We start from the raw sequence: 13,250 nt of genomic DNA, 5'->3' as shown, positions 1-13,250 counted from the left end.
TGGAAGCTTGGAAATTAAACTTGTTGTTCCCCCACTCCTTTAATTCAGATGATTGTGCACACCGACATACACGCACCCGCATGCACACAGTGTTGTACTAAATATACTATTGAACTTGAAATAAGAAAATAAAAAATCAGAGTTGTCATTCTCTGGAGAAACTATTTTTGATTCTCCAGTGCCAGTAAATCCTGTTAGCAAGGAGATAGAGAAGAAAACAAAACAAAAATACAATGAAAAACGCTTCCCCTTGGGCCAAATTGAGTAAAAACTATATTTGAATAAATGAATAAATTCAATACAAAACAATCTTCCTCTAAACTCCAGATTACATGGTTATCTGCTCAGGGTTTAGGATATAGAAGACAGTTATACAGTAAATCTGCATGGAGCCATACGATTCTATTATAAAGTGTCTGAAAAGAGAACAAGTAAAGTAATTTAAACTTTGATTAAACCCAACCACAGGTCATCTTGAGGACCCAGAATTATTGCTGTGCTGTAGTGAAATTAGTGGCAAACTGATAACTTTGGCTTCCTTCAAAGATATAGATAGATGTATAGCTGTTTATAGATGTACACTGTCATGGAACATTAATGTTTGTAGAAGAATATGCAGAAAAAAACAGGTTGGGATAACTGCACAGACAAATAAAATACTATTCAATCGGCGTTCGCTAGCCCCCCTCACCCGAACAGCAACTGTCAGACATATACACCGTAACTGAGAACAGCAGGGCTGTCAAGCTCTGGATTTCCTTACATTGTTGTGCATGAGGCACTAGTAAAGCAATACTCTGCAGAGGTTGGAGAGTGGTGTCTTTTCAGTCTTTCCAAAAAAAACACAAAAAACAAAACAAACCATGAGTAAAAGTATTGGGAATGGTCAAACTCAATATCAACTAATAACTCAAATATAGGCGTAACACATCAAGCAAACTAGCTTTCTAAAGCACTTAACACTAGGACTATCTAGCTCTACACTGCAAAACAAGAACAATACTGGTTCTGTAAACTGTAGTGTCGATGAACCTTAAAGGAGACTTTAAATGAGGAAGCTTAATAAATACAATTCTATGGTAGTATTAAGTATTTCAATCCTAGTTTAACTGTGATTCCAAACAGTGATTTTGAGATGCTTGATAAATACAACCCAGATCAGGATCGTCTAAATGACTCTTTTTTCTTGCAACACACACTCACAAACATAAACACACTTAATTTGAAATAGGTGTGATTTCACAAAAAGAGCAGTTTTCTTCAGCCACCCACTGTTTTCAGTTTCATTGGCCATACTGGCAACAGTCTGAGATTGTTAATTGAATTAGTGGGCTGGAGACAACGTGGATTACTGCCTCTGTTGGAAAGGATGTCCTGCAGACTGCCTACACCACAGTTTGCAGTCGAAATGAGCGAATAGTGTCTACACGTTGTAGCAAACCAAAATTTACTGAGAAAAATGCAGCAATAGTGTTTTTACCGTCGAAACTGCCTGATGTCCATCATTACAGCCTAGCAGTGAGCCATTGCTTTCCCTTAACAAGATGGTCATTAGGTGCTCTTCTCTTTTACCTAACAAGGTCCCACAGGACCAATGCCTAATCAGGTCACCTTAAAAAGCCCAAAACTCAAAGCTTAGGGAAAATGGAAGAAAGACCCATATTTCTTTTCCTCTGTGCCCCATAATGCCTTGAATATGGGTTGACCTAGGATCATTTATGTGACCATTATGATCAAGTGTGCCTGATTAAATGTAATGTTAATATTTTTTTTTGATTAATATTAGTCTGAATAGTCGTGTCTATTTTAAATAGCATGATTACAAAACGAAAACTTTTTTAGAATTTTAAATGTTTCTTCAGCAACCTTGAACTACAAAACCCAAATGAACTTAAGTTTGAGTGCACACAAAGGTTTGTAGTGGATTGTCCCCTTCAAAACAGGGACAAATTCACACTAATAAATGTTGTACATCTGGCTTACAATTAAAGGATCAGTGTGTAATATTTAGGAGAACTTTTGACCGAAATGAATTTAATTTGAGTAACTATGTTTTTAGTGGTGTCTAAAAACCTTATATAATGAACTGTTATGTTTTTATTACCTTAGAATGAGACACTTCTATTTACATACACCACGGGGCCTCTTACATGGATGCCGCCATGTTGCGCCGCCATGTTTCTGCAGTAGCCCAAATGGACAAATGGCACTACAGAGTGCCTTTTGTCACTATGTTGAATAAGTACAAAAGAAGAAATAGAACAAGAACAAGTACAAGTTACAACAAGTAACGTTAGTATTAGTAATTGCAGAATTGATTAGTTTGATTAGAAGTAAGAAAAGAGAAATTTGGACAAATGAAGGCCCACATGTATTATTCAGCACAAGAGCCCACAGAGCCACAGTAGCTTCTCCTGCGCACTTGGAAAGGGAGGGCTGAGTGGTGCATTATGTGGTGTCGGAATAATCAGAATTCTTTTGTCTTCTGAAGCAAAAAGAGAAATAAAGTGCTCCTGGGACATAAGGAAGTATACAGAACTTTGATTCATGCAAAATCATGTATTGCATATATATATTTTACAAACATGTAATTTGCAATGGTAACGTTTAGTTTGCTGTCGATGTTGGGTGAACTAGATGTCTGCGTGTTGTTTTTATGATCTGATAATGCTAATCCAACACATCTTTGTGGTAGCGTCCATGTTGATTCCACATTCCGACTTATGAGCACATGAACACACACTGAAGTCGGAAGAACACTTCACAACTCGAGGAAATGGGAATACCCGAGGAGCACGTGAATGCATCGTGAACTGCTAATTTGCAATTCGTAACTGTCACCACTAGATGCCACTAAAACTTACGCACTGAACCTTGAATGCCATGTCCAACCAGGAAGTTTCCGGTCTGAGAAGCGAATCCAACGCAGAATAATAAGTCCCTTAAATCTGCATTCTTTTGAATGGCCAGCAGGGGGCGACTCTTCTGGTTGCAAAAAGAAGCCCGGTTCCATTAGAAATAATGGTAAAATGACCCTACTTCTCACCTGATTTATTACCTCAGAAAACCCTTTCATAATGGGTTTATGATCTCGATTGCTAATTTCATGTCTTCTTCAATACAACATGATGTTCATTTAGTAAATTATGGTCCATTTAGAGGAAAATAGACCATGAGTATGCTTCAGGGCAGGATTATCTATGATTGACAAGTTGTTACTACGGCGACCTGTCAACAAGGGTAGATTGACTTGTACACATGGCACTGTGTAGATTTAACCAGAGCCGTTGAAACAGCGAATTAGGAGTTGGCTGTTCACTTTGTCTGGTGAGTTAATTTAGTTTTAAGAGTGGTGTTCGCTAGACAAAACTGTCATTGCTGTTAGCTCCACCATCTCGTCCAAATATGGTCACGTCCGTTGCCGCTGGTTGCAAACAATCAACATGGCGGTGCCCTATCGGCCAATACGCCAGCCCACAAACCAACGAACTCTTGCTCAGCAAAGATGGGAAATAGGCTAATATCAAATTGTTAATTTAAACCAGTGTATATGTAAGTGAATATTACTTGTTTTCATCTCTCGTTAACCATACCGTTAACCATCTGAATTGTTTGCATAAAATTAACTTAACAATTGAATTGTGGAGAAGCTAACCAATCTTACATGGTGTAGCAATTCCATATTGACAAAAATTGTAAACATTTATTTGTATAAGTAATCTAGGCAGCTTAGAACTTGCTCAAGCAAGCAACACATGGGCTTGAAGAGGTCTTATACCTCCAGAGATCTTCTGTGTTGGGAAATAACGCCCAACACTGGTCGTTACTGTAATAATATTACCAGTAACTAGTAATGTAACAAATTTTTCTACAGTAATATTATTAAAATTACTAATCCAAGTAATGCTGTGTTAATAAACGCACCATCCTTGACGTAAACGCACAACTGTGCGGCAGGTCAGTGGCACCGGACTTTGTTGTTCATGTCCGCTGATAGCCAAAAACTAAAGGAAGAATGGAGAACGAGGGAGAGAGGCGTTCTTTCCACAGCTGTAAGTAGCTACTGCCATTATTGTGTCACACTATAAGATGCAAAGGACATTGTCATCTATTGTAAACAGCAAAAAGCTTTCAACTGCGAACAATTCTACATCTGATCTGCTTAAGAGGAACAGCAACATGAAACTTACAGAAAGAAACTCCGGCAGCTGCTGTCACTGATGCTTGGACTCGTCAGGAGAGAGTGGCATTAACATAACGTTTTGTAACTACTGAATACCGCTTATAAACAGGCTACATGTGCAGAAAAACAGTAGTTCAAAAGTCGGGATTTACTTGGTTTATTTTTTTATTTCAGCCGGATGCATTATGAAACGTTATATGTTTTGTAAAAACCATATTCCTTGCTGCTGTTATGAATATGATAATTATGAGTTAAAAAGTTAGGGGACACTGCTTTGTTTGGAGGGGTGAAGGGGATGGTAGTGAAAGCAGTGTTTCCCATAATTAGCCTAATTAATTATCAACGCTGACGACGTATTTAAAATCATATTTGATTGAAGAGCTGTACAGAGGAGCATATATTTGTGCAGCACCTTCTCGTGCTCACTTGCTCCCTCTTTCCCTCTCTCTCTCTCTCTCGTGAACACCGTTGCACAAACCTGCCCAAAGAGCACTGAAAAATAGGCTAATATAGCAATGTAACGAGTAACGTAACTAGTTACTTTTATCACCCTGTAATAAGTAAAGTAATAATATTACTTTTTTAAGGAGTAATAAGTAACTAGTAATATATTGCAATTTGTGAGTAACTTGCCCAACACTGGCCACAACTGTGTTTCCTGCACAGTGCGCACACGGTCGGGGTGCTCTGTGTGCGGTCCTACACCCGTGGCAAGCTGTGCTTCACAGCTGAGTTTGGGCTCAGGGGGATGTGCATTCACACCTGATGCAACCTGACCTAAAATTACCAGCAGAAATTTCACTTACATCTAGTCAAAAATGACCATAGAGATAAAATTATTTGCATGTCACGGTGGGTGTTTTAAAATAACTACATGATTCTTAAAATTAACTTTGGTCACAGGAGATTTTATACATAAGAACCCTTGAAATGTCATATTGGCCAGCACCTTTGTCAGGCCCTATCATCAAAGTTGTCACATAAAGTATTACCTTTCACTATACAGCAGCATGTCATAATTCTCTCAAGACTCTAATGGCCTCTTCAATTAAATGTAATTACATAAAGTTTAATCAAATCAGCTGTTTTTAAATGGGTTATGTTTGGCTTATTATGAATCTTCCACACCTGTGTTCTGTCACTTTTGTCTGATTCACTGCCAATTAATCACAACAAGTCTACCCTGTCCAAGAGCCAGCTGTATCACTCACTGACTAAGTGACAATGAGGTCAAAACATCCACCATCTGGTTTCTTTCTGGAAACACTGATTGACTCTCAGTCAGATTTACATGTGTGATGACAAACGTGTCAAAGGACGCAGCCCTTGATCCATTTCATCACATTTGTTAAGACAGCTAATCCAGCCTTTGTTTACATGAATCAACTGCAAACTGGAGTTTCCGACATCTGCTTCGGATAGGGATTTCCTACAATTCCCAGAGTGACTTTAGATGAGTGAAATGATAACTTCAAGTAAAGTATAGAGTGCCACAGTGATAGCACAAGCAAGCAAGATACTTTCTCCACGCATGAAAAGATTAGAGTTGCTTAATCCAAATGCAACATCTGGCTGCATGCTGATCTATTGCTGCTACAGTTTATCTTTATGCTGGATTTTGTATTTCTATTAAGCTATACCATCTACGTTTGGCCAATTAACTGCAACAATAAGAGAAATACATTTAAGATGTATCACACAAGCTTATCGTTTATTTAAGTCATGGTAGCAAGCAATATCTGTCTGTCTTTGATGTATTACTATGAAATGTTGCACAGCCATTTGTGGTTTTAAGTGGAACATCAAGGTCTTATAATTAGTTCATATAGTATTATGTCCACCTGTAATATATTATACAGGGATAGATAATTTAACACTTTACTTAAAGCAAACAAAGACGTGCTATATAACTTTAAACATTACTATAAGCTATTATTCCATTTTATATCACTAATTGTAAATGGTGACTAAAGTGTATTCATAAGGAGGCAGAGTCTGTGGTTATAATGTGTTATGGAACATGGTCGGAGATTCTTGCCACACATTGATATAAACTGGTATTACTATTAGTTATAAAAAACTAAATCAAAAGTTCATAATACGTTATGAACTTTGCTATAGCGCCTAATGCATGTTTGTAAGTGATTATAACAATGTTATAATGTCTTATGGACGCATTATATCGCGTTATAAATATATGCATAAGTCATTATAGCGATGACCTTCATAGAAAGTGTTACCAAAATGTTTATGTGGTATTAATGGAAGTTAATATATTTTTTCATGTCAATAGTAGTAGGCCTATTGACAAGACAAAATAATTCATATTGCACTACTTGAATCACTTATTATACTTTCCCAGATCACTTTAACATTTAGCTTGCGGAAACAAAAACAAATTGAGCAAGAGACTTTTTAATTTCAGTCTTTGTGCTAATACTATAATTCCCTGTGTAGTTTTATAATATTGTGTTGTAAGTAATTTTTTTCTTTAAATCACGGGCTTCTGTCAACTACAATGTCCACACATGCGTGGTACAAATTGGGCGGGAATAAGTATGCGCATGTGCAGTACTGACCATAAATTACAGACTGTACCGTGAGGGGCGCTGCATGAGCGAGGGGTGTGGTGTAAGTGCTGCTACAGTCTGCAGCCGGACGTTATTGGGCCAGACTGTAACATTACGCCTTTGTGTTGTTGCAGTAGGCCATATAAGTTTTGTTTTACGGTGGACGGACTATAACATTACAGAATTGTTTTCTTTTTAGCTTGAAATAATCCCATACTTTCTTCTTTGTCCCTCACTATTTTGTCTCTCTTCCTCCACTTTGCAAACAGCACCATCATAATCACGTTGTGTTCACACAGCATAAGCGCGATCTGAGACAGTGTGCTACAAATTAAATATCGATTGGAAGTATGGAAGCATTGGTGCAAAGAATTTGCGTCAATGCTTTTTAGTAATCAAATTAATCGATTTACTCAATGAATCCTTTCAGCCCATATTCACATATTTGGATTGACTATTTTACATGTCCAAAAGTAGGGAGCCAGGGTAGGGGTTAATAAATCGAGAAAAAAAATCCTAGATGAAAGTGTCAAATTTACAAGAACAAAAATCGTAAATTCCCTTAAATTAAAGTCACAAAAATCTAAATCACTCTCGTGTTTTCTTCTGAATACGCCCAACCCACGGCAAAATCTCTTAGGTGCATGATAATATGGTGATTGTGGGCTAAACTCACCTATTTCCTCACCGCTAAATCCGATTGTAAAGTCTTATATAATTTTCCACTGCATGCATAATACACGGCAGCCTCGCAAAGTGAAGTGATGTGGTTCCTTAAAAAAAAAAAACACTATTTTTTTCATTTATGAGTTTCTCTCATAAACGCATGAATGCAATGTCAGAGAATTTATTCAAGTTTTTAACCTGTAGATTTATGATTGTTAGTTTCCCGTAAGTCTCCCACAGTAATCTTGAATATTCTTTCCCCCTCTCCCCGGCTCCAATTCTTTTATTACAATGGACATTATGTCTTTACATCTTATTGATATTACACATAAATGTTGTAGTGGGACCAACCAGCCTCTCCCCTCAAAAGGGAGGTGAGGTCAGATAATGCCAAAAAGGGGGGTGGGGGGTGGGGGTTTTCATCCCCTTGAGTTGGCCTTTTGACATGCAAAAACTAGAGACATCGCCTGGGGTCTGTGGTAAGGATCTGCAGAGACTCAATCAGACATGCATCGCTTAAGGACTGTGTATTCAAAGAGCCTTAGTGAACCCCTCTCGCCGTAAAGGTCTCACTGGAGACAGCAAAGGGGGGTGGTCCAACAGAATGGTTGAGCCATAACACACCAATCCCTTCTCTTCTTTTAGCTGATGTGCAAATGTGATAAGCCAGGATTGCGAAAGGGGTGACATGAACAACTCCTACCTTCTTGAGCTAACAAATGTTTCATTATAAACTGTGTTTTGTTCTGTTAAATAATAATCCTTGCTAAGTTAGTAGTGGCGTTTACCTCTTAGGTAAGTAGTTATGTTACCATGTTGTTGTTGATATTTGTTGTTGAAAAGAAGAATCTAAATAAGTAAATTTTGCAGTGTTTTAATTTTCAGCAAGGATCCCTGACATTTCTTCATTTTATGTTGTAACCAATGCTTTGTTCCCAACACTTTGACACTTCCTTTAGAAATGATGATAAAGAAATGTCATCCTATACTAGATTAATTTTCTAGCTCGAATTTAATGTTAAATAACTAAATTCCCCAGCTCCGGAGCAAAGGGTTGTTTAAAGAATAATCAAAGCTATCGTCATGGAACCAGAGCTCCCCCAAGTGGACAAAATAAGTATTGCATGCCATCATTCTGAAATGCCGTTTAATGTATAAATGTCACTCTGTATTTACCTGTTCATAATCTGATGCCATTCGTGTAACTTGCTTATATTCTCTAACTAAGAACGTGTAACAACCAATATTATCCATGAAGCTAGTTAAGTTCCTCTCATCCGATGTGATTCCTAGGAAATGCTAACCTTAAGGTTTAACTGCTGACAATTGTTTTCCCTTTTATCAAATGCTTAAAACTAAGAACGGTATACCAGTTTGACAATTAAGGTTTGATTGTGGGAAGATATTTGATTACATTACGCGCAAATAAAAATAAAATAAAAGTTAAAAAGAAAAGACAGTCTCTCAGGAACCGGAAACAAGCGTTGAGTTGAACAAAGGACTGCTCTCTGGGAACCACACCCCAACAAACAAAAGCAGCGACACACGCTCACTCGCTCACTCACTTGTTTACTTGTTCTCTTGTCCATGCCCTCTTCATCTGCACTTCGGCACGTGCTCAGCGTGCTTCCCCTCCCAGCAACGCCCTAAGAAGTTCGACCCGGCGCAGCGAAGGCTCTTTGTTCGTTTCAAGCCACACACGCGAAGCTCCGCGACTTCGGCTTTTCCCTTGTTTCCAACAACTTACTTGCTTTTTATTTTCTTTGGTTTTGTTTGTTAAAGTTATCACACCGTTAAGTTACACTATTTTAATTCAAGAATGACCAAGTTCTTTTTAAGCTTTATTCGTTGAGCTAACTTACACTGCACCCACCGAAGCCGGACCCAGTCACGTGGGCCCGCCAGCAGTAACAAAGGACGACCAAACCTTTAACCCAAGCCAGGGTTGTAATGGCCCCCACTACAAGTTTCTTCAATAAGCCGACCAAGACGGACCTCCGGAGCAATTCCCTGGCAGAGAAAACGACCGGCCGACGGCTTTAAGCTGTCCTAACCGAGAACGCACGGAACTCCGCCAGCGTGAGGCCGCCGACCAGCAACCCGGCTGGGAGAAACGACAAGCAGCATTCTGTCATCAGTGATGTCCAATAGTCTGTTAATCCAGTATCTTTAACCATTAAAACTCATAGCTTGCGTTCATTAGCTGCCCATATGAATCAAATTCTTCCCACAATAGAACTCCACATTCTCATTGTTTAGCCATTATTTATTTCTTTGATGTATATTTAACCGCATCCACCTGAGCGATAATAAATATCACCATAATCACAGGAATTGTGTGTGTGTATTGCTTAACTCCAAGTCCCTGCCACGAGAATTTACCCCTTCGATATGAGACTGACTGATTGATAGATGATTAAGATAATTGAGCGATTATTAACTGATCATTAACTGCTCACTAGTGAATAATTATATAATTATTAAAAAGCGAATTAAATCTCCGGTGGTGCCCCGCGAAACGAGAGATTTATGAATTAATATTCTCTGAATATTAAAATAATTTTGTATTAATTCTCATAAGTTTATTAAAAACATAAGTAGACATGCTACATCCATAAAATACACAATCATCTGTGGACTTAAAGTGGATTTAAAGTTTTAGGTGATATGTGAAGTCTAGGATGCTATGGAGCTTTGTGCCAGAAGTTGCTATAAGCTGTACAAATTATATACACTTGACAGTAAAATAGGCACGAGTACTCTGTTGACAAAGCGTACACACGAGAACTAACACTACTGTTCGCTGGCAACATGTCTGTCTGTAAAAGTTAGCATTTGGCTTACAAACAAGTTCCATGGAGATCAGGGTCATGAAACATGCTTCAAATATTTCCTGAGCATCTTCCAGTGAATAAGCAGATAGGAGTGTTTTGATTAAGGACATTTGGGATTTGGCTGTAGAAAAAAACATAAAAGGCCAGCTGCAGAAATCTTTGCTGTGATTTAATGCTGATGGAACAAGGCCATTTCTTCTGGGTTTATATTTACTATTTTGCCTACACGCCAACCTCATCACCAAGGGAACATTTCAGGAGAGTGTGCTAAAATATAACAAAAAGTATAAGAACACACATTTACAGAATTCACACCTTTTCTTCTGACTTGTAGGTGTAGGGCACACCATCCTCCCATAAATGGTGTGATTTGTCCTTTCACTTTGCCTCCAGCATTATTGATTGTTCCTCTCCATCAAGAATGTATTCACTGATGCAGCTGACTGTTTCTTTTTTAGCTCTCACGTATTTTTGTAGGTTGGACATCTTGCCGGTGGTTGCAGGTGTACAGAGAGGGGAATTCTGTCCACTCTGCTCTAATATATATCTGTTTCTATCTCATTCACTCTCATAGGCTCCCTGCAGGCCTTCTGTCTGGCAGATTTCTCCCATCAACATTTCATCTGTGGGGAGATCAGCAGTTGCTGGGGCCAAGAGAGTCCGAGGGACGGCTGAGGAGGAGGGCAGAAGAGACCCAAGAGCATTTAATGGAAATAAATAACATATAAGAACAAATTGTGCTAAAATCAAACTTGGAAAGAGATTTTTTTCTGACAGATGTAACCAAGGGATTTGCTAAAATATAGTATTAATGAGATTTTTAAAAAATGTTGGAGCAGAGAAAGGAACAGTCTTGCTGTTCTGTCAGAGTAGTATATGTATATACTGTTCTTTCATGCAGAAATGTAATTTAAGTAGGGCTGGGCACGTTAACGCATTATTATCGTGTTAAGGCAATAATTAATTTACACCGACAATAATTTTATCGCACGTTAACGCCGTTTTTATTTTATTATTATTAGTTTGAAAGTCCCTTGCTCGTTATCACGACAGCAGGTGAGCTGCTTGCTTGTTAATGACGCAGCCTATCAAACAACTCAAACAACCCAAACCAACATCTGCACCCTGTGTTCAATGGTGCTTTACGTTACCTGGTCTGTGCTTGTAAAATATCCACCGCTACTTGTAACATCATCAAGTTTTTAACCGAGTGAAGTCTGTGCGAGTGAACACACGCACCGACCCCGCTACACCCCCATCATCCCAACGCTACTGAACACTGTTTCTGCTGCGCCCTGATAAAAGATACCTGATGCTGATACCTGTTGAGAAAAAAAAAGAAAATTGGACTCTGATGGTATCTTGTTTTAACAAGCTAGATAAAAGGTAATGCCCTGGCAGTGTCAAATAGCTTTGGTTTAATATTTGATTTGAATACATTAATGTTTAAGTTGAGATTTACAAGAAATATTTTATTGCTAATGTGTAAAGGGAATACTATTGGTAAAAAGCACCTTATTTGTTTAAAGTGTTTGCAAACCACATGTTATTACACTTGTGTATATAGCAGTACATTTAAATTAAAAGTGTGCAATACACTACTTTAGAATTTTACACGTAACAATGTGATTAATCGCGATTAATCCCAAGAAAATCATGTGATTAATCGCGATTAAAAATTTTAATTGTTGCCCAACACTAAATTTAAGTAATGTAAAGATTAGGTTCCAAACCATTGATTTGACCTCGACTGTTAATGCTTTACTGTGCTTTGATTTGATCTCCAGACATGCAGAGGTCAAACAGTGGTGCTTTGAGCAAAATGGTGCTGAAAATGACAATGCAAGTGTACCATTTATCATCTTATTTTAGATTGTTAGCAGGCTGACATTCGCTAAAGTACAGCTGAGGCTGATGGGAATGTCATTAGTTTTGCTAGTATTTGGTCATAAACTCAAGTATTGGGCAAATTACCTGACTGGCTTTTGATCTGATGATGGTGCTAGATTAAAAATCAGGGGATCAAGTTATTAAAATTAATCCTGACAGGGACATAAATATTGGTTATATTGGTTACATTTTATGGCAATATATCTAATAGTTGTCGAGCCATTGCACTCAAATGTCAACCTCATGGTAGCACTAAAGGAAAACTCAGGGGATCACCAAAGTCATTAAGACCAGTTCTTTGGTAACCATGAATGTCTTTATGAATATTCATGGAAATCAATCCAATAGTTGAGATATTTCTCTGTCTGGATAAAAGTCGGGGGGAATGGAAAAACCACACAGTAATATGCTGAAAGCATGATCACTAATCAATTCTGTGTCTACATCTATATGTTTTAAGCATGATACAGCATTCATTTGTATGTGATGTAATGCTGACATTTGAATGGATGACGCATTGCTATAATCCCTCTGTTATCCGTCCATTTATCTACAGATAATTTAGGACTGGACCTTAAAATGTTTTTGTAAAGTGATCACCCTCAAAACTACAGACTTACAAACAACCACCAATCTACACATTTGCAAAACATTCCTTTATTATAAATAAATCTTCTTTTTGTATAAAAATTGGCATGCTTCAACCATGGCATTTTACAGGTTCACAACCCAAGGCTACAACCCGGTTAGCCAAGACAGCAGGAGGAAACACACTCATCTCATTAAGCAAGGGCGATCCATCAGACAACGGTGAGACAAGAATGAAAAAATCGTCACAACCACAAAAATACTTACAAGTAGAGAATAACAACAAACATGTTTGAGTCTCATAGATTTTCTCTTACATTTCTCTTTTTAAATATCTTTTAAAATGTAATCTGTTAAATCTCTTTCCCAGCCCCACCTCTGCCCTTTTAGATATAATGTCTACATGGGTTCTGAGTTATTTTCTTTTTCTTTTCATTTTCATGATTTTTTTTTTGTAGTTTTTATTTTTTTTATTTTTTTTAGGTTTTAATAGTTACTCGGTCCACCGCAGTGTCCTAT

General features: G+C 37.9%; 1 protein-coding gene across 5 annotated transcripts in view; it reads right to left on the bottom strand.

Annotated features, from left to right (window-relative positions):
* LOC123984629 (metabotropic glutamate receptor 8-like) overlaps positions 1-13,250 on the bottom strand; it is a 185,794-nt gene that overhangs the window by 166,949 nt on the left and 5,595 nt on the right. Inside the window, exon 4 of one of the 5 annotated variants that reach the window (XM_046071616.1) lies at positions 10,102-10,924. The exons of the other annotated variants lie outside the window; for them this stretch is intronic. Coding sequence (XP_045927572.1) covers positions 10,812-10,924 — 113 coding nt within the window. The 3' untranslated portion in view covers positions 10,102-10,811. Of the gene's footprint in view, positions 1-10,101; positions 10,925-13,250 lie in introns of those variants that run through there. 5 annotated transcript variants of the gene reach the window in all.

Source organism: Micropterus dolomieu, linkage group LG16, assembly GCF_021292245.1.
Source record: "Micropterus dolomieu isolate WLL.071019.BEF.003 ecotype Adirondacks linkage group LG16, ASM2129224v1, whole genome shotgun sequence".
NCBI lineage: Eukaryota > Metazoa > Chordata > Actinopteri > Centrarchiformes > Centrarchidae > Micropterus > Micropterus dolomieu.
The sequence above is the reverse complement of the archived record's forward strand: the minus strand, read 5'-3'. Positions and strand labels throughout refer to the sequence as shown.